Source organism: Lissotriton helveticus, chromosome 11, assembly GCF_964261635.1.
Source record: "Lissotriton helveticus chromosome 11, aLisHel1.1, whole genome shotgun sequence".
Taxonomy (NCBI): Eukaryota; Metazoa; Chordata; class Amphibia; order Caudata; family Salamandridae; genus Lissotriton; species Lissotriton helveticus.
Window position 1 is genome coordinate 467869103 of NC_136072.1, and position 22267 is coordinate 467891369.

At 45.7% G+C, this 22267-nt stretch overlaps 1 protein-coding gene across 1 annotated transcript in view; it reads left to right on the forward strand.

Annotated features, from left to right (window-relative positions):
- The window catches only part of LOC144791363 (coagulation factor X-like), a 231930-nt gene that overhangs the window by 188317 nt on the left and 21346 nt on the right, over positions 1 to 22267 (forward strand). Inside the window, exon 7 of the mRNA XM_078666038.1 lies at positions 4425 to 5104. Coding sequence (XP_078522164.1) covers positions 4425 to 5104 — 680 coding nt within the window. The remainder of the gene's footprint in view (positions 1 to 4424; positions 5105 to 22267) is intronic.

Consider the following 22267-nt stretch of genomic DNA (forward strand, 5'->3'; position numbering starts at 1 on the left):
TAAGGATGACAGGCCTAACAGCCCCCAATCTAGTCCCACAGATGAAAACTCCCATCCCCCAACTGAGAAGGAGAAGAAGTGGTTTCCTGACAATAAGTCCTCAGGGAAGGGACCCCTCCAAGTGCTATGTGTGCCAACAGGAAAGGCACTTCAAGGGGGAAGTGGGATGCTAAATGTCCCAAGCGGGCACATACCCCCACTGCTGAACAGGCAGTAGCGTTGGCTAGTGTAACACTTGGGGAGGAGATTATCCCAGTTAGTGAGGGACAATGTAGAAGTTACCCTAGTGTCCCTGAGTGACAGAGAGATGGCGATGAGAACTCTCATGCCTAGTAATACTAGAAAAGAAAGGCAGTAGATCACAACCTCAATGGGCAGAGGTTGGAGGCTCTGAGGGACACTGGTGCCAGTATGACATCTGTCAGATGTCATCTAATGACCTCAGAGCAGGTAGCCCCTAATGTATTATGCCAAGTTGTTGCAGTTGGCAATCATGAGAGTCACTACCCAGTGGCTGTTTTTCTCTTTGAGTGAAGAGGGTCTCAGGTTCCTTGAGGGTAGCTGTCCATACCTGTGGATTGTCTGCTTTGCAATGACCTAGGGCACATCTTCTGGAAGGAGAAGCTCAGGTCACCCTTGGAGATGTTAGGGCTGCTTGAGTAGGTGTGCCTGACCACATGATCCATGACTGCCCATGAGGGTAGTCAGGAGGAGCTGGAGCCTGCAAGACCTGCCCAGGTGCCTGTCAAAAAGAGGAAGGGCAAGGAGCGCAGGAAACCCGCTCATGAGACTCCAACGGTCCAGTAGAAGGATAACTTTGAGGGCGATGTCCTGGAGCAAGCAGGTGAGGATGTTCCCACCCTGGGGAACATACGTGGGCTGGCCAACTGGCAGCAGGAAGGGTGTCCCGTAAGGGAGGAGTACTGCAAGGTGCAGATGGTGTACCCTACTCTTGAAGGCCTATGGCAGCAGGCCGAGGCACAGGCAGCTGGGGACACCTCTGGTGAACACTTGATATACTGTGAGAATAGTCTCCTGTATAGCAAGCCTGAAATTCCTGAGCCTGTGGCAACACATGTGTTGGGGGTCTCCCAGCGCCAAGGCAGGGTCTTCCTATCGGAGTGGGCCCATGATGTAACCATGGCAGGGAATTTGGGGCAGGACAAGACCTTCTACAGGCTTGTCACCCACTTTCATTGGCCTCAAATTAGGAGGGCAGTAGAGGCTTTCTGCAGGTCCTGTCCTACCTGCCAGGTCAGTGGCAAGTCAGGGGGAGCACGCCAGGCTCCCCTATAACCCTTTCCTGTCATTTGCATCCACTTTGGGAGAATGGGCATCAATATTGTTGGGCCTCTGGACCCCAAAACAGCTATAGGCAATAGGTTCATCCTGGTCTTGATGGATCATGCCACCCATTACCTGGAGGCTATCCCCATGAGAACAGTGACTCCGCGCACAGTGGCCAGAGCACTGATTAGGATATTTTCCCTTGTGGGATTGCCCAATGAGCTGGTGTCAGATGGGGTACCAACTCCATGTTGGCATACATGAAAAGCATGTGAAAAGAATGTGGGGTAACCTACAAGTTTGCCACTCCCACCCACCCTCATACCAATGGGTTCACTGAGAGGTTCAACAAGACTCTCAAAGACATGGTTGTGGACCTGTCAGAGCCTTTGTGGTGGAAGTGCGATGTCCTCTTGCCATGCCTGTTGTTTGCATGCTAGGGGGTGCCTCAGAAGGGGTTTGGCTTGAGCTCTTTGAGCTTTTGTATGGGCACCTGGTTCAAGGGCCTTTCATACTTGTCAAGGAGGGATGGGAGCAAGCTCCCACAAAGGCCCCCCAGGATGTGGTTGGCTACATGGTGGCACTCCATACCTAGATGAAGCGCTTCTGGAAACAAGTTAAGGTGAAGGAAGTCATGAAACAGTGGTTTGACCAGAAGGCCACTCTAGTCACGTTTCAGCCTGGCCAAAAAGTGAGGGGCATGGAGCCTGTGGGGCCCAGTGATATGCAATACCGTTGGTCTGGGCCCTATGAGATGAAGCAGCCAAAGAGTGAGTTGACCTACCAGAAAGACTTCAAGACTCCTATGAACCCGTTAAAGGTCTCACACATCAATCTTCTCAAACCCCACGTTCGAGATGTCCGAGGTAGCCATGCTCTTGGTAATGGACGATGGGGTGGAAGAGGAGAGTAACACTCTCCCTGATCTCCTTTCTTCTGAGGATCTGGAAGGGTCAGTGGAGGATGTCAGCCTCTCCCCTACACTGACCCAAAAACAACAGAGAGACTGCCACCATTTATTGGGGCAGTTTTGTATCCCTTAATTTAGGACTCAGTACATGGTGTACCCATGATATTGACACGGAGGTCAGCACACAGATGTAGAGTAAAATCTACCGGTTGTCTGATAAGGTGAGAGCCAGCACTGAGGAGGAGTTCTCCAAATGCTGGCGTTAGGGATTGTTGAGCCCTCAAACAACCCTTGGTCCAGCCCAGTGGTGCTGGTCCCCAAGGCTGCCGCTCCGGATGCCGCCACTGACCTTCAATTCTGTGTGGATTACCGGTGGCTTAATGCCGTCATCAAGACTGACTCACACCCCATCCCTCGAGCTATTGAGTTCTTGGATTGCTTTTGAGCTGCCAAGTTCCTCAGCGCATTTGATTTAACATCTGAGTAGTGGCAGGTTGCCTTAACTGAAGGGGCCAAAGAAAGGGCAGCTTTCTCTTCCCCAGAAGGACACTTCCAGTTCTAGGTAGTGCCCTTCAGTCAAAAGAACGTTTGTACCTCCTTCCAGAGGTGTGTCAACCAGGTCCTGGCTGAGTTGGAGAACGTCAGTGCCGCATAACTAGACAACATTGCGGTCTCCAGTTCTAGGTGGGAGGAAAATGATGATTTGCAACTTCTATGTGTGCTGCACAATGTAGCACACTAGGAAGGTACCCATCGCCATTCTGGATTGTCAAGAAGGTTTCCCTTCTTGCACATCAACAATAATTCCCTCAACGCAGGCACACTTGCACTATGGTGCGAAGGTGCCTGTGTTGGCACTAGGCAGCTGAATTTAGCGCCAGTGTTGGGAGAAATGCAGGGGTGCATCTTATTACTGTAAATATGTTGTATTCCTGCGTTTCTAGAGTGGCGGAGCATGGCGTTAGCAATTGTGGAGCAAACCCGCACTCTGCTACTTTTTTATACATATGGCCCTTTGGATGCTACACAATGAAGGACACATACAAACAGCAAAATCGATGGGTTTTGCAGCAGAACGCCCACCACAACACCCATTGCATACCCCTTTCACGCTAAGTGTAGCATGAAAGGGGGCTAAATTGAGTGGCTTAGTACCGCCTTGTAAATAAGGCAAAGGGTTTATCGCCACAGGAACGTCACTAAAAGTGACATTCCTGTGGCGATATGAGCTTATAAATATGCCCCTAAATATCTCACTTTTAGCAGATAGAATGAAAGCCTTGCACCCAATAAAGTGGGTGAGCGCCTCTATCAAATATTTGGGGGTGCACATTAACAATTCAGTGGCAACAAGGACAAAAGGAAATTGAGCCGACTTCAATTACAGAATTTAACATACCTTCATAAATGGAAAGGACTTTACATTTCATGGAGTGGGCGCATCAATGAAATGAAAATGAATATTCTTCCTTGGTTGCTCTACATATTCCAGATTCTGCTGACTCAGATCCAAACGAAGGCTAACAGTGGTTACAAGAACATCTAATGCTTACCAAAAAGGAATCTTGAAAACAAAAATATATTGAACAATGTGTAATCTAGACTAGACGCCAATTAGGATACTGGAGTGGGTGTGATGTGGTGCTAAAGGAGGAGAGGAGGGGGGGGGGGGGGTAAGAAGAAGTTTAGAGTTTTTCTCTTATGTTAGGTAGCATAGGGATGGGGTAACCATGCTGACAATAAGGTTTACACCCAATGAGCTTCCCCTGATGTAATCAGCTATGTAAAGAGTCTAATGTGAATCTGGTGGGACCAATTTTATATTGTTGAGATGGGAGATGCTCAATCATTATGTATGCTGTACGCTCTGAACAAAATGTGTTATACAAAACACTTAACAGTTTATGAAGCAGCATGGAGATACACTAGAGGGTGGTGTCAAGTTTACTTGCATTGGGAATAAGGAAAAGCAGATCACAGGAGGATCTTCATCCCATACCGTCCTCATTAAGAGCAGACACATACTTCATAGCTGCCACAGATGAGAACCCAAACAATCCCTCGGGTCATACCTGAGACTTACTTATAGGAAGACACCCTGCATACATCAGTCACTGCTAAGAGATGCCCCACTCTAAGTACTTAACAAAACTTGCACAATTTGTGTGTGTCTGCTAAACAAAGTATCTACTTCTATAGATGTAAACAATAACTCTTATTTTTGCAGTTCTATTCCCATGTGGTTTAACCAAGAGTTCCACACGCTCTTTCCAGGAAGATGCCGTACAACCTCTACAGGGTGATTCCTTGTGGATTCTGCTGGACGATTCCACACATACCCAGAAGACCACCTCTACACGCTCTCCACGGGAATATACCACCCAATATCTGCTGGGAGATTCCGCACACTCTGTGCATGATGACTCGAGTACCCCTCTACTGAACAAGTCAATGCAATCCCTTCTAACTGAATCAAAGAACTCCCTACAGGGTAATTTTACAAATTCTTTCTGGGATAATTCAACACATTCTTTCGAAGATGTCTCAATGGATTCTCTCCAAGATAATTCCACAACCACTCCCCAGGATAATTCCACCAGTTCTCACCTAGGAGGTACATCATTGCCACTTAATAACAGTGCCACAAACCCTCTGCTTGATAATGCCACACACTCAGATCTTGGTAATTCCACATATCTCAATCCAAATTGCACTGGAAAAACATCATCTTTAGACTGTTCTTTAAGTAATAACAAGGCACAAGATGATACCACACTCAAGCTTATGGATGGAGAGACACATGAAGTCGACTGGGATGAATCAATAAACACAAGAGAGTACCTGCAATTGAATGATACCAGAATCGTGGGAGGAGCTCGATGTTACCTTGGCGGTTGCCCATGGCAGGTACGTAATTACATGTATGCCCGGTGGGTTTTGAGCAGGAGGCCAACCTTTCTAGTAGATGTGTGAGAAAATGTGCCTGATTTCATGGTATGCTATACAAGTCTATGTTAGGTTATGTATTGTTTTCTATTGCACTAAAACCCGGGTTAGGGCATCTGATTATGTAGCATTGATTACAAGCCGTACTTAGGCTGTTAAAAGGAAAATCATCAGGTGTTTTGTGAAATTGACTAGATTGAATTTGGTGTAATGCTTAACTTCCTCTGACACCCATTGAAGTGATCTGTAATGTGTTGTGACCCCTTTATTTCTAACAGAGTTGGGCTTTACCGCAAATGTGGGGGCAGTACCACGTCATGCTGCAGGCCCCACCATAGACATCATTTAGGGGTCACCAAGGGTCGTAGTTGAGACCCCTGGGCTCTCCCTTGCAACACCTGACTGGCATTGTTTCTGCGACCCCTGGCCTCTTTAGTGACTAAACACCACTAGGAAAAGAGAAATCAACTTCTCGCATGCACTTCTCCTTTAAAACGAGCAGAAACTGTTCCAGTTGGTCTTGTTACATTGTAACCCACCTTTCAGGCCCAGGATCAACAAGCACTTCTCTTCAGTGTAGGAGTTGATACAAAGCTGGACACTTTGTGCTAACTTCACTTAAATCAACCAGGAACGAAACAGCTTCATTGAACTGGCTGAAAGAGGGGGGTCTCTGTATGGAAACACTTTATAAATGTTGTTCTATTTGTTGGCCTGTGCTTTTGAGAGTACACTCATGGTGTATTGGGTGTACCCACTATGATAAAGGGGCAACCACTTCACAATTTGGAAAAAATATAAGTCAGCTCCTAGGGAGCGTCAGGCTACATTGGTTTGGCACAACAATGGATTTTTAGCCAATTTGACCCCACTTTTTGTATCATCTTCTCAGGGGAGAACCACCACAAGCACTCATAGCAGAAGTCTTTGAATATAAGTGAAGGCTGCACTGTTCCTGATCTTTGTTACTTTCAGCCATAGTTGGTCTTTTTCATGTGACATAGCTGCTGGCATTGAGGGCAGTAATTGGACATTGGGGGCTGTAATTGGGCAGCACAGGATGGCCGTCTGGCAAATGATGGGTGCCCCTGGGTATGTGATGGCTTCATCCCCGTTATGATTGCAGCTGCAGCTGTGCTGGAATATGTGTAATGACTTAAGCAGACTCGTACCTCCTTTGTCGTTTTTTGTTATTATTGTTGCTGCTATTGTACTTTGTTTTAAACTTTGGTGATGTCGCTACATGTGATATTATCAGGATCATAGCTCATGTGACATCACTTCCTGTAATGCTACCGGGGATGATGTTATGTGATGTCACTTCCTATGATGTCATCACAGGTCATAGGGCAAGTGATGTCACTTCCGCTACCCATGGCAATTTAGTGAATCTACGCTCCTGGGCCCCACCCACAACGGGGGAAGGGGCGGGCTTGCTAGTGATCCTAAGGCTGCCAGTGGGTGTCATACTGATGCCAGTCATTGCTGGGGACTGGAGCCAGCTCGTGCCTGGTACCTAGTCACACAGGTTGCCTAATCAAGCACAGACAGTATTGCGCACAGGCAGATGGGATTGGGGTGAATAGTGTCTCTCTTCCCTAGGCCTTACCACAAAAGTCCAACCCACCATTTACCTTCAGACCACAGGGCTTGACAGGGAAGCCTTGATTTTTGACTTTCCTTGCTTAGTCCGGGGCACACCTGGGAGGCTGAAGGTCACGGCTCATGTTTGACTAGTGTGGGTAAGAGCAAGAGCAAACATGCAGACTTGTGTGATACAGGCCGTCACTCTCCCTTAGCCACGTTACACCTCAACGTCGACAGTACATGCTACACCTGGGAGGTCAAGTTATGAATTGAGAGTGCTCCAGTGACAGGCAGGGCAGAAAGACCAGGTCAGTTCGCCTCAGCAGGCACTGTCAGTAATGTTTTACATGTCTCAAGGATAGCTTGAGTCAGGGTAGGACCAGTTTCATAACAGGGAAGCCGTAATGGTAAGTAAAATTGGCTTGGGTGCTGGCCTTGTTGGATCACTTAGTCAGCTTGTTTTAGTGACATGATACTGACACTCTAAGAAGTATGGGATCTCCCTTAGGCATCCACATCATCCATTGACGTGAGCCTACAGCCTTCCTCATAGATTAGCCATGAACTGCCTGGAGTGACAACAGGGCCTGCACTTCGGGCAAACCCTGTTCCCTAAGCTCCACAACGAGTCAACCACCACAGCACATGGCCTACGGTTGTGCACAACAGGGGAGAGTTGGATGTAAGACATATCATGGGGCAAGGCCCTGTGTCCAACTGCAGCATGTGCCTAACCCATGCATGCACCAAAACCCTACTGGATGGTGCACGAGCCATGAATCTGGTCCAAAATCAAAATTACCACTAGAAACATTTTATTTAAAAAAATATATTTTAATGCCAGGTGGGTCCCCCACATAGGCTTGGGTGTTATGGTAAGCTCACCCTACTCACTTAGTCAATATTTTTCTTTATTTTTCAACCCACTGGCATTTACACATGTAAATACAGACAGTACACACCTACATATCAAACAAGCACTGGCAAAGCCAATAGGTTTGTAAATTCCTATTTTGTTTTGTCATATTTTTTGCACAGCTTTATTGTTTGGAAAGCAGCTAGGCCTCCATCAATCTAAGAAAAGAAAATTGGCTAAGGGCAACAACGTTTTTGGGTCTCAAAAAAGCTACACATTTCCATTGTACTCCCTGGCAATGAAGGGAAATAAATTGAGCTACTTGTGAAGGGGCAGCATGACGTAACTCGTAGTGAAGTCAGCCAATGGCTGAAGTGGGCTGACACTTTCCCCCGCTTGATGTATGCTGGAGTGGGTGGCTAACAGACACCCAAAAAAGGCAATTGTTCTGGCATTGGTTGTCAGTCTCTGGCCTCCTAGATAGAAGGCAAAACAGAAAGAAGGCACAAACAAATGAAATAAAAGAAAGTAGGAGAGAGAGAGAGAGAGAGAGAGAGAGAGAGAGAGAGAGAGAGAGAGAGAGAGAGAGAGAGAGAGAGAGAGAGAGAGAAAAGCATGAAGGAAAGAATGATACAGGAAAGAAAGACAAAGTGATAAGGAAAGAAAGAAATAAGGTAAGAAGGAAAGAAGGAAAGAACAATTAAAGAAGGAAAAAAAAAAGAAAGGAAGCAGGAAAGAGAAAGAATGATAGAGAAAACAGTAAGTAGGCAAAAAGGAAACAAGCATTGGAAATGCAATAGGTCTCGCATTAGAAAAGTTGGAGCTATTGGTTTTGTAAATGACAATTTTGTTTAATGTGTTGATCTTGAAAATAGCCAAATTAATAGCTTTGTCATTTACAATGCCAATACTTTAAACTTTTTCAAATGTGACACCTATAGCATTTGTCCGGGTAAGGCAAATTAGTCAAAACGGAGGCAACTGAAATACATTATTCAAGCTGCAGGCTACGAGTGGAGACGAGGAAAACACGTTCTCTTAAGATACAATGAGTAAGATGTAACCATACAAAACAGCCACGTAATGAAAGACAAGCTCTTGGCATTGCTGTGGGGAAGGGGGAGGAGAAACGAGAGACACGGCCTGGCGGCCGTGAAAGTGAAAGTACGGCCGGCTGGCCGTGAATAATTAGGGGAGGAGAAATGCCTGAGGCAGACCTCACAGCTTCAGATGCCTGTGGGAGGAGGACCAACAGGCTGCTTCTCACTCCTGAGGCGGAAGCCGGGAGCGCTATTGCACCTTCGCACTGTGTTTTTAATTATTGCTGTGTATTTTAAACTTGCTCCTGTACCTCCGCGGACTTACCCACCTTCCCCTCCTCAATTACCATCACTTCCTCGTGCAGCCGACTGGACGCTGCTACGGGGACTGTGAGGGCAGCCGCCATCTTGGGAGTAGCCCAGGGTTGCCGCTGTAGTTGTTCTGCTACTATTTCGCCTGACTGCATATAAGTCGCGTTTGTCATCGCGCGCTGCACCAACAGGCTGCTTCTCACTCCTGAGGCGGAAGCCGGGAGCGCCATTGCACCTTCGCACTGTGTTTTTAATTATTGCTGTGTATTTTAAACTTGCTCCTGTACCTCCGCGGACTTACCCGCCTTCCCCTCCTCAATTACCATCACTTCCTCGTGCAGCCGACTGGACGCTGCTACGGGGACTGGGAGGGCAGCCACTGAAGAACTGGGATTTCAAGTACCCAGTGGCGCCAGGGACATGCCCAAAGTCCTCTGGGTTCCCTTGCCTTGGTATACAGAGACAAGGAATACTTCTAGGTGGCGTCAGAGATCAAATTTATTAGCTGCAGCTAGTAGCAGAAATCCCAGCAATACAACACGGTGTACAACTCAAGAAACTTCTCAATTTTACTAAGGCGAGACATCCCTATTTATACACAAAAAGGTACATTTAAAATGCACGCCCCTGCACCAAAATTCAACCAATAGAAAATACATGACATCACACAGCATCATATAGTAAAGCTCATTTTACAGTGTCCCAACCCACAAGTTAATATTTAGGCATATCTAAATAATAATCTGGAAGGCCCGGACAAACCCTTAATTGAAAGCGTAACCCATGAAATGAAGAAACAGTAAAGAAAAGTAGTTTCAGATAATGTGCAAGATAACAGAAACGTAAAGAAACTTAAAAGTTAACAAATGTCTTGAATGGTGATTGGGAAAGTGGATAACGATCTTGCAGGGAAATTGGCTTGGCAGGGTCAATTCCAGGTGAAAGGCCAGCTTCTGAAATTTACTCCAGCGCACGAAGGAAACCTTAGTTAATGTACACATGACCCACAAAAGGTCAGACTGCTTTGCTCGCAGACTAACTTCTGAGGCCTACGTAAAGGCAACACCAGATGGCAGTCACGACGCATGGCAAAAACCCATGTTTAGAAAAGAAAGTCGTGCACTTTAAAAGCACGCAAAATCACAGAACCTCAGACCCTCCTTTTGCCATTACATAGGCAATAGCCTAAACTCATGTCAATCTGAATCTAGGTCTATATCTATTCTCATCAGGTCATCAAGGTGTTGCTGTAACATCATCTTATTATCCTTCACTTCTCTCGGGACTGGTCTTCTCACACAGATCGTAGCACAAAGACTACAAATGGCGGGACCACACTGGATGCATAAACAACACGAGAAAAGGATAGCTAACGCCATACCAAGGAACATCAGAATCTTCCATCCCCATTTGGACAAAAATTCCCATAACCATCCCATCAACGACCAGTCTCCTTCGTCCACATGAAAAGACTCAGAGATCTTATGTAGTCTAGAGATGGCTTGGTACACTGTTGGGGCATTATCTGGTATGAAAATGCAGCAACTAGATCTAATCAATTTGCATACCCCACCTCTATCTGCAAGTATAATATCTAAAACAAAACGGTTCTGTAATGTCATAAGGTGATCCGCTTGAAGCTCAGCTGTAATATTGCTAAGGGCACCTGCAGTCTCATTTATAGTGGCCTCAACCACTCTTGTAAGCTGACGAATATTCCTACTATTAGCCATAGGACCCCAAAAGGGTAGGAAACCCTTAAAGAAGTCTCAAGCTTCTTGTGCGACAGTATCTTTCGCATCGATTACACCTCTACCATATCTTGTCTTATGGTAATCGGAAACAGCAGTGTATGTAGGGGGGAGCAAAAATGCCACGTAACATGTGCCGGAAAAATCAGATGGCAACCATGTGTATGCTCTATCTTGACAAACAAAATACGTGCCTTTAGCTGCTAAAAACGGTGGGGACGTTTGAGATGCAAAAACATACGTCTGGGTACAAACACTCTTCCCCAACTGAGCTCTCGGATTCTTGCCCTTCCCTTGCAGACAAAAATTACCACGATGGGGTACGATCCAAATCGGAGGTGACCTTTTTCGTTTCTGCTTTTCACTCAGACTAACACTATATCCGGTAAAATTCCATCCGACATAAGCTAACACCTCATCTTTGGGAATAGTCTCATATGTATCGATATCTCTAATCATATCGGTTATTCCCTTGACTAAGGCACTATTGTTCGCATTGTCTCTCATAGAACGCAGGGGATAGACTTCGTTGGCATATATAAATATCATCTGATATGCCCATACAGACCCATTATAACTGAACGGCAGAACCAGATAAGGAATACCTCTATCCATAGTATGTGGCATAAGACCACACACCCAACAATTAGTGGTGTTCACTACTAACTGGTGTTGATGGAGGAGTTGCACAAACAAGTTATTAGCGAACTCTGACCTTCTAATCAATTCATGTTCAGGTAAAGGGTGAAACTCATGTGGAGATGCAGTAGAAAAAGAAAGAGTAGGTTGGGAGGTAGATGTAAGCGGCAATTGTGTGACATAGAAAATCCAACCCACACAAGCTAATGTAATATTCCCAAGCATAAGGAAACACATTATTAAAAACACATTTGCTACGAACCAATGTACATATTCGAACTCGAGAGTCTATTCTTCTAACATTCTGGGCAGCATCAAAAAACTCCATCCTCTATCGTGCTGCTCACGGACATTTTCCCTCTTCACTTAAGTGTGCGCCAAGATCGTACTAACGACCCTGAACCACAGACCTTGTGTCACTACGCGGTTCACCCCTTAAGAACTTCCTACCGTGACCCTGCAGCGGAGTCCGGATGGTGACTCGAAAAAGGAAAAAAAGCAAAAAAGTTTCTTGATCTGCCAAAATGTAAATTCGCTATATAAAAAAAGAAGATTTTTATTTGTCCATATGTACAGTCTTTCTCGGTCTCAAATCATAACGTTCTCTGCCAGGTACAGTCTGGTCCTTGAATAACAAATCCGGATTGGTGGTGTCAATCTTCAGATGAGGCGGTACAGCAGCTTGCAGAATGTCATCGTCCTCGCGTTCAGACCTTGTCCATGTTAAATGAGCATCACTAAATGGAGTAAATCTAGGGGCTTTCTCACAATCAGAATCTGCAATACCATCCCTTACCCACTGATCATATGGCAAAGGCAAAGGAACTTTTTTATAATGGGTGGCATGCACCCAGTTCTTTTTGCCTGCTACTCTAACAGCGGTTCTGGTGACTAGCAAAATCAGATAGGGGCCTGTCCATCTAGGCTGCAAGTTCTTTGTGCGCTGAAAGTTTTTCACCAAGACATAGTTTCCAGGTTCAAGAATGTGGCCTGGATCTGTCGTAGATGTTGGCAGAGTGTCATAGACCTGTTGGTGGAGAACACGTAATTTAGCAGTCAAGTCATGTAAGTAATCCACCAACATAGGGTACTCAATACTGCTGTATTCTTTAGGACGAGGCACACCCCAAACATTCGCAGGATGACCAAACACAATTTCATACGGACTAAGTCCCACTCGAGAATGCACAGTCGTCCTTGTTGACAAAAGAGCCAACGGCAAGGCATCCGGCCATGTAAGACCAGTGCTCGCTTGTACCTTAGCTAATTTCAGCTTCAAGGTACCATTGTAACATTCAACAAGTCCAGCAGACTGGGGGTGATTCGCTGCATGGAACCTATGATTTATTCCCAATCCAGCACACACTTTCTTCATGATTTGACCCACAAATTCACTCCCATTGTCTGACCATATAATTCTCGGCAAACCATACCTAGGGAAGTACTCTCTCAGCAAAACCTTGGCTGTAGACAAGGCAGTATTATCCTTTAGTGGGTAGGCCTCTATCCACCTGGAAAAGGCGCAAACAACCACAAGGACATACTTCAAATTATTGCATCTCTCCATGTGAATGTAGTCTAACTGTATCACTTCAAACGGATACGTTGGAGGAGCAAAATGACCAGCTGGAGTTGGAGTTCCCTTACCAGGATTATACTTCAGACAAATCATACAATGTTTCACCACGTCTCTGCACATTTCGGAATTCCAGCATTCTGCCAAACTGGAGCCAACAACTTGCATATTCGCTTCGAACTTATGTGAGCCATTCCTTGAGCCATTGTAACCACTGGGAGCACATACACATCAGGCAACAACCATCGCTGGTGTTCTGACAACTCAACCCAACAACCTATCGAATCCAACATACCCGTACTCTCTCTCCAAACATTCATTTCCTTTTCAGTAGCTTCAGCCTGAATCGTCTTCACACTTTCTATCGTATCTTCACACATTCCACCAGCCATAGCCCATCTCGCTGGTCCTGCAACATACATACGGCTCATCATATCCTTCGCTGTTTCCTTTGCTACTTCATCCGCAAATGCATTCCCTTGTCCAACATCGTCCACAACTCTCTTATGCGCACTACACTTCATAATTGCAATCTGCTTTGGGAGAGTGAGAGATTCCAAAAGTTCATTCACCAACTGCCCATGCTGTATTTTTGTCCCATGCAAAGTAAGGAACCCACGCTCTCTCCACAAACGCCCAAAACTATGGGCAACACCAAACGCTTACTGACTATCGGTGTAAACATTCACTCGCTTTCCTTCTGACAACACACACGCTCTCGTCAATGCAATCAACTCTGCTGCTTGCGCAGAATTCTGTGGTATGCGTGCTGTCTTAACAACTGTATGTAAATTTGTAATAGCATACGCTGCAGTCGTTTCACCATTCGGAAGCTTAAAACACGAACCATCTACCCATAGGGTACCATCAACATCCTTAAGGGGAGTATCCCTCAGGTCAACTCTAGCTTTCGTTTCTTCCTCTGTACGAAGAAAACAATCATGCTGTTCCTGAGGATCCGTCTCTGTAGAGATCGGTAACAACGTAGCTGGATTCAGCACATTACATCGTTTAATGTGAACATGACTAGCCAACAATGTCAACTCGTAACCTGACAGACGTGCACTAGTAAGGTGCTGTGTCTTAGTCCTGTTTAATAAGGTATCTACTGCATGTGGAACCATCACAATCAACGTATTGTCCAATACCAAACCAGCAGACTGTCGAATAGAAACAGCCGCTGCAGCTGTAGCTCTCAGACAACTCGGCAACGCCTTAGCAACTGGGTCTAACGTTGCTGAAAAATACGCGCCTGGACGCTGCTTGTCCCCAAATGGTTGTGTCAACACTGACAACGCACAACCTTCTCTCTCATGCACGTACAACGTGAAAGGCTTACTATAATCTGGAGTACTCAACACAGGAGCCGAACACAATGCATCGCGTAGTTCAGAAAAACTTTTCTGACATTCGTCAGACCAAGGAAGAGGATGCGGAGTATCTTTCAGAGTCAATGCCAACTGTGGTTTTGCTAGCAAGGAAAAATTGGGGATCCACTGTCTACAATATGATGTAATACCTAAAAAGGCACGCACTTCTCTCTGTGTGGATGGTACATTAATTTGCGCAATCGCTTGAATTCGTTCTGGGGTCAATCTCCTTCCCTCCTTCGACAAGAGATACCTAAGTAGGTCCCTTCTTGCCGACAATATTGCAACTTTGAAGGTGACACTTTATGATGAAGGTTAGACAAATACCGCAACAAAGAAAGAGTAGCCTCTTTACAAATCTTTTCATCATCGGCAGTAATCAACAAATCATCGACGTACTGAATAAGAGTAGAACCAACAGGTAACACAAAACCGTCAAGCTTAGTTTTCAACGCCTGACTATAGATGGAGGGACTTTCACAATAACCTTGGGGAGCTCTCTTAAACCGGAAGCTTCGGCCTCCTAATGAGAAGCCAAAAATATCCCAACTCTCCTCAGCAATAGGAATACTAAAGAAAGCATTCTTCAAATCGATGACAGAAAACCAAGCTGCCGAAGCAGGAATCAAAGTCAACAAAGCAGTGATATCAGGTACCACAGGAAACTGTGGCACTACTATCTTATTGACCTCTCGAAGGTCGATCACAAACCTGTGCACAGGTGGCTGAGAAGCATCAGTACGTTTAAGAACAGGCAAAACAGGACTGTTACACACATTACCTCTCGTTTCCTCAACTACACCCTTCTCAACCAGATCATAGACAATCGCTAAAAGAGCTCTCTCACCATCACTCGAGATCTTGTATTGGGGAATACGAGGTAGCCTAGCATTTGACTTAGGGTGACAACGTACGGAGGAATCTGCAAAAGACCAACATTATTTGGACCTGTAGCCCAAAGTGTATCAGGAAGCGAACGCAATTCCAGTGGCAAACAATCCTTAGACAAATACATTGGAGAAATCACTTTCTTACCAAGGGTAAGTTGTACTCCTGAAGGAGAACAATGCAATGTCGCATACAATCTTTTCAGCAAGTCCAAACCCAACAGATTCTCACCACAACCAGTCGTTAAAATAAGTGGAGCTTCCAAATCACAAGGGCCAATGGTAAGGGACAAAGGGCTAGAAACCGGATTACGAACTGGGGCGCCTGAAAATCCTACTGAAACATTGGTCAAGCCAGACAAAGGTGCGCCAGGAAGTTTAGAGTGCATAATAGAACTCTTCATCGCACCAGTATCCAAAAGAAAAGGTTCTACCACACCTGATGTAATCACTTCAACATAAGGTCCACTCTGGTCTACTGGAACTGACACTACTCCCTCTCTTTGTCCCTGGCTGTCCTAGTTATCATTATAACCAGAACTCTCACCATCGACATAGTAATCCTCAACATAATACTGGGCGGACTGACCACTCGGAACATTCTGTCTGTCAAAATAATTCGCAAAATTCTGTAGGGAAGAAGAACGCTCACTTTGGGGGATCACACCACGCCCCCTACCCCTAGGAGCTTGCTGAAAACTACCACGACCTTTCTGACCAGATACACCATTCGCACGCTATAACAAAGCCGGGCAACTATTCTTGTAATGACCTTCCTCTCTGCAATAAGCACACTGATTAGGGCCAGGAAAGAATCGCGGAGCATAAGGCTCAGGCTTCTGTAACAATCTCTGAAATTGTGGAGGTTGCTGAAACTGAGGCTGATTCTGACGAGGCGGATAAGCTTGCTGCAAAAGAACTTTCGTCTTTAACACTTTAGTTTTCTTCTCCACTTTATCCTTCTCATCTTTATCCCTATTCTCGTAATATTGTGCAGTAGCCAATATCTGGGCCGACGAAGAGACAGCCCATGAACTCTCAGAGTCCTTTAACTTATTAGAAAGTTCGGGAAGCAAATTAAAGACAAATGTATCCACAAACAACCTTTGACCACCCTCCGTACTCGTATCCTGACCACTATGATCAATAAACGTCTCTTCAAACCTAGTGAAGAAATCAGATATACTCTCGTCTTTCTTCTGCTTACATGCTGCTAACTTATCCCAATTTACTCGTAAAGCGGGCATCATCGTTTTCATCAGATTAATAATTCTACCTGGTAATTCTGAAACTAGAGGTTCAGGTTTAGCACCTCCCTCCTGTCTACCATCTGCGGCAACAATATTCGCCCAGGTATCACCTAATTCAGCAGCATGATTCTCATGACGAATCTTCGCCCACAAAAGTTGGGGGACTACATTACCATCAACATATCGATGTCAGCTAAATTCATAATACACGCTTCAACTGTCTGGGGCAACTCCTTGTAATAACCAGCAGGATTCTTACGAGGGTCAGGTAAGGTCTGCTTAAGAGCCAAGACCTCTGCTCTCTTCCAAGGGACATGTACCCATACTCGCTGAAAATGAGCCGGAGCGACCTGAATACCCAAATTTACATTAGCCTGAACTGCTTCTTTCCATACAGGAGGAACTTCTCTCATAGGATACTGTTTCACTTTCCTCCTAACAGAAGAATCAGGTTCATACAATGTCTGAGGCGGGAGTCTAGATCTGAAAGCCAGTATCGTCTCTACGGCATCTGTAACATCAGATTCCACTATCACCCCTTTAGCAAAATCTGACTGAACATCGAGCACATCCTGCGGAATCGGACCCAACTCATTATCTTCTCATTCCTGACGCAGAAAAGTACACATTACATCAAAAACATACCTTTGCTTAGGCGGTTCCCACTGAAAGAAAACATCCATAACTGCTGGCAAATCATACCTCGGAGCATTTAAAATCCACCTACGAGCCAACAAATCCAACACTGTCCGTTCTTCAGAACTAGGAAGCTGACTACGACTCTGCTTACGTTCCGAAACAGGGGTCATATTCAGTGACCCAAACAATGGTAACAACAGATTAACAACAGTCTCGGTCATTCGTTTTCGAGCAGAAGGGGAAGAAGTAGACATAAGAACAGGAGAATAAGTATTCTGAGGCAAAGAAGGTGTAGGGACAAGAACAGTAGAAGTCGAAGATGCAGAAGCAGAAGGCAAAGGAGTTTGTGGCAAAGCTGGTAGCAAGGCTGGCGACCCTAGAATGGGTTGCGCAGGAGGAGGCAAAACCATCTGTGGAGCACCGGGTGGCTGAACAACAGCAGGAGGTTGAACAACAAAGGGTGGAACAACCGGGGGTAATAGAGGCGCAGTAGCACCCTGCACATAGGGAGGTGGCAATCTCAGTAAATAAGAGATCAAAGGATCTTTTTCAAGGTCTTCAATCACTTTTGGAGGAGAAGATGGCAAGGCCGGATAACATTTATCTATTGCCATACAACGCTGCCTATCTAAAACTTCACTCGCACACTCTTCTCCATCTTCCTTAAACTGTCTAGCAGCTTGTAGTACTGACATATTCTTATCTTTCCTATCTCTCTTTGCTTGTTTAATTTCTCTCTGTTTGGCTTCCTTACGCCAAAGGCGGAAAGAGTCAAACATTGCCGGCCGGGCTTTCTTCTTAAATAGCTTAACTTCTAGATTGTCTAAAATCTCTGTTTCAAAACTACCATGTGGGGGCCATTGCAAAACACCATCCTTTTTAGTGTAGTGGACCCATACTTCATTATAAGTAATGGGACCCACTCCGTGTTTAGAATAGAGCTCATAAGTCGGAGTTCCAACCGGAGGTATCGGACATGAATCCTCCAATCGGGAATCCCTGTTACTACCACAAACAAACCAATTACCAAATTTACCAAACAAACCAATTACCAAATTTACCAAGATCAGGCATCTTGCTCACTAGTCTGGTTTCAAACTTCAAAGGGAATCAAAAAATGATACACTCGTAAATATACAAGCCCTTCGGCTTTGGGTACTGCAGCAACCAAATCAAAACCAAGGAACTAAACAAAGTCGTGGGAGCGACCCACTTATATTTAACCAAATATCTGTCACGCCACCAGAAGACCGTCTATCGTCTCGCTTTACAAACATCAATCGGAGGGTCCAAGACAGGCGACAGTCAGGGCAGCAGTCCTTCGTAGCCGTTGGAAAGCGGGAAGCCTCGCAGAAAAGCCCTTCGGTCCACGTCGACATGCAGGGGTCGATGAAGTGGGGGCCCTCCTCCAGAGTTTCCTCACGTGGCTCCTCGCAATCTTCGGGCTTGGACCGGTACCACTGAAGTCGTCCCACGTTGGCCGCGCCAACTGAAGAACTGGGATTTCAAGTACCCAGCGGCGCCAGGGACACGCCCAAAGTCCTCTGGGTTCCCTTGCCTTGGTATACAGAGACAAGGAATACTTCTAGGTGGCGTCAGAGATCAAATTTATTAGCTGCAGCTAGTAGCAGAAATCCCAGCAATACAACACGGTGTACAACTCAAGAAACTGCTCAATTTTACTAAGGTGAGACATCCCTATTTATACACAAAAAGGTACATTTAAAATGCACGCCCCTGCACCAAAATTCACCCAATAGAAAATACATGACATCACACAGCATCATATAGTAAAGCTCATTTTACAGTGTCCCAACCCACAAGTTAATATTTAGGCATATCTATATAATAATCTGGAAGGCCCGGACAAACCCTTAATTGAAAGCGTAACCCATGAAATGAAGAAACAGTAAAGAAAAGTAGTTTCAGATAATGTGCAAGATAACAGAAACGTAAAGAAACTTAAAAGTTAACAAATGTCTTGAATGGTGATTGGGAAAGTGGATAACGATCTTGCAGGGAAATTGGCTTGGCAGGGTCAATTCCAGGTGAAAGGCCAGCTTCTGAAATTAACTCCAGCGCACGAAGGAAACCTTAGTTAATGTACACATGACCCACAAAAGGTCAGACTGCTTTGCTCGCAGACTAACTTCTGAGGCCTACGTAAAGGCAACACCAGATGGCAGTCACGACGCATGGCAAAAACACATGTTTAGAAAAGAAAGTTGTGCACTTTAAAAGCACGCAAAATCACAGAACCTCACCGCCATCTTGGGAGTAGCCCAGGGTTGCCGCTGTAGTTGTTCTGCTACTATTTCGTCTGACTGCATATAAGTCGCGTTTGTCATCACGCGCTGCACCAACAGGCTGCTTCTCACTCCTGAGGCGGAAGCCGGGAGCGCTATTGCACCTTCGCACTGTATTTTTAATTATTGCTGTGTATTTTAAACTTGCTCCTGTACCTCCGCGGACTTACCCGCCTTCCCCTCCTCAATTACCATCACTTTCTCGTGCAGCCAACTGGACGCTGCTACGGGGACTGGGAGGGCAGCCGCCATCTTGGGAGTAGCCCAGGGTTGCCGCTGTAGTTGTTCTGCTACTATTTCGCCTGACTGAATATTATGTGTCCCCCACCCCGGGCGCGCCGAAGGCGCGCCAAAGGCAAGCCCGTCTGCGCCGGGTCGGGCCCAGGGGCCAGGCCCTCTGTCCTTTATTACTCCACCGACAGTTTGCTGAAGCTCTGTGGGTCAGCTAGCTGTCTGTCCCCGGCTATCATAGGGCACTTGAGCCTATTAGGCATCTTATCTCCCTCTGCTGTCATTTCGCCACCTTCACCCCAGCATTGCCAGCAACTTCCATCACTTAAGCCTATTTCCACCAACACTCAGCACCTGAATATTTTTTATCTTAATACGAGGTCATTAGTTAAACACCAAATGGACATTTTCCTCTTTCTTACCCGCCATAAACCGGATATCTTTTCCCTTACGGAAACTTGGCTCAACATTAATTCTTCCCCTGACATTTTAGCTGCCCTACCGGACAATTACTACATCCTCCAGGCAGATCGAGCTACAGGGAAAGTTGGGGGTGGAGTCGCCGCCATCATTAATAAAGACTTTGTCTTTTCAAGGATGACATCTCTCGATCTCGCCGCAGTCGATAATTTGGTTATTAAGCTTGACTACAGTTCTGGACCTCTCATGTTTATTAGTATACAGACCCCCTCAAAACATGCCATCTTTCCCTTTCTCCTTGTGTGATCAACTTGCTTCGATGGTCACAGACTACACCAACATTCTGCTTATTGGAGACTTTAATTATTGGCTTAACAGTGAGTGCGGCGGACCTGTAGCAGTTGAACTTACAGAGCTTCTCGCTGGCCTCAACTTTCGGTCCCATATTAACACTGCCACCCATGTCAAAGGGCACACTTTGGACCAGATTTGGAGCACTAATGTTGATACATCCCTTCTGACTGTCTCACCGTGTATCTGGTCAGATCACTTTCTGATCCAGTTCAGTATTTTTATTTCTGAACCCAAAACTAATGCGGTTACTGAACAGGGACTCATTAGGAAATGGGGTACTTTGGACACCCCAGCTTTTCTGGAAAGCCTAAATAACTCTCAATCGGCCCCCAACACTGACCTTGACTTAGCTTAGTCTGATGTCTTTGTCTGGCTCAAAGATGCCAGCGACATTTATGCCCCTCTGAAAAAATGTAAAACTATTTGTCATTCTAATGCCCATAAATGGTTTTCATCTGACTTGAAAGAAAAAAAGCTCCTTGTCCGGCAAAAGGAGCGAGCTTGGAGGAGAACTTATAACACTTTTGACAGGACCAATTATTTGTCCGCACGTGCCGATTATATGAAAACTATTCTGTCAGCCAAATCTAAGTTCTTTTGTAATTTAATTGAGCAGTCAAATAATAATCCCAAGGAGATTTTTTCTATTGTTAAAAAACTTTCGAATCCTAGCAGAACTGAGTCCAAGCCTGCTGCCAATCAAGAGTTTTGTGACACCTTGAATCAATACTTTCTGGATAAAATTGCTACAATTAAATCCAGTATTCCTGTCACTACCCCTGCTCTATCCATCCCTGCTCATATCTCCAACACCTTGTCTCTGGACTGTTTCCCCCCCCCTGGATGTCCCAACTTTGACATCTCTATTGAATAGAGTAAAATCAGGCTCTCCGCGTGACTGTTGTCCCCCCCACATACTAAAGACGGTATTTGCCACATTTCCTATTCCGGCGTTAAGACTCCTTAACACCTCTCTGCTCCAGGGGATAGTACCCAAACCCTTTAAGGATGCAATTGTGTTGCCCCTTTTAAAAAAATTGGGAGCTGATACCACTACCCTTTCGAACTACAGGCCTATATCCCTGCTCCCGTACCTGGCCAAAATATTGGAAGCACATGTCACCTCTCACCTTTCTAATTTTATTGAACAGTCTGATGTTTTACACCCTTCCCAGGCCGGTTTCCATCCAGCCCACTCAACCGAGTCAGTTATCGTAGCGGTCCTTGACTCTCTGCGTCTTAATGCAGATTTGGGTATCCCTCAGGCGCTGGTCCTGCTTGACTTGTCGGCCGCGTTTGACATGGTCGACCACAACATTCTTCTCGACCGTGTCAGATCTGCCGGCTTTCTGTGGTCTGGCCCATGATTGGATCAGATCCTTCCTCTGTGACCGCACGCAGGCGGTCGGTTTACCCCCTTTTTCCTCTCACAAACTTCAGACCACTTGTGGAGTCCCGCAGGGCTCCTCACTGTCACCTTTGTTGTTCAACATTTACATGCTCCCGTTGCTTCAATCCCTCCGTTCTTTTAAAGTCACCACTTTCAACTATGCAGATGACCTGCAACTCACCTTTACAATCGATAATTCCCCTGACTCGATCCATCAATTTCAGAATACCATGCTTCACATCTGCCAGTGGATGGACGAGAACCAACGCAAGCTAAATCCAGGTAAGACGGAACTGGTTTTGTTTGGTAACAGTCAACTATTCTGGGGCCCTCATTACTGGCCATCTAAACTGGGTCCCCCACCTGTACCTTCGAAATCAGTCAAAAGCTTAGGGGTACTCATTGATGGTGAGCTTTCCTTAAAACCACAGGTCAACTCAGTGGTGTCCACCTGCTTTTTCCAACTGCGGAAAATAAAAAAGATCAGTCAGATGCTTACGCACTCAGCACTGACCC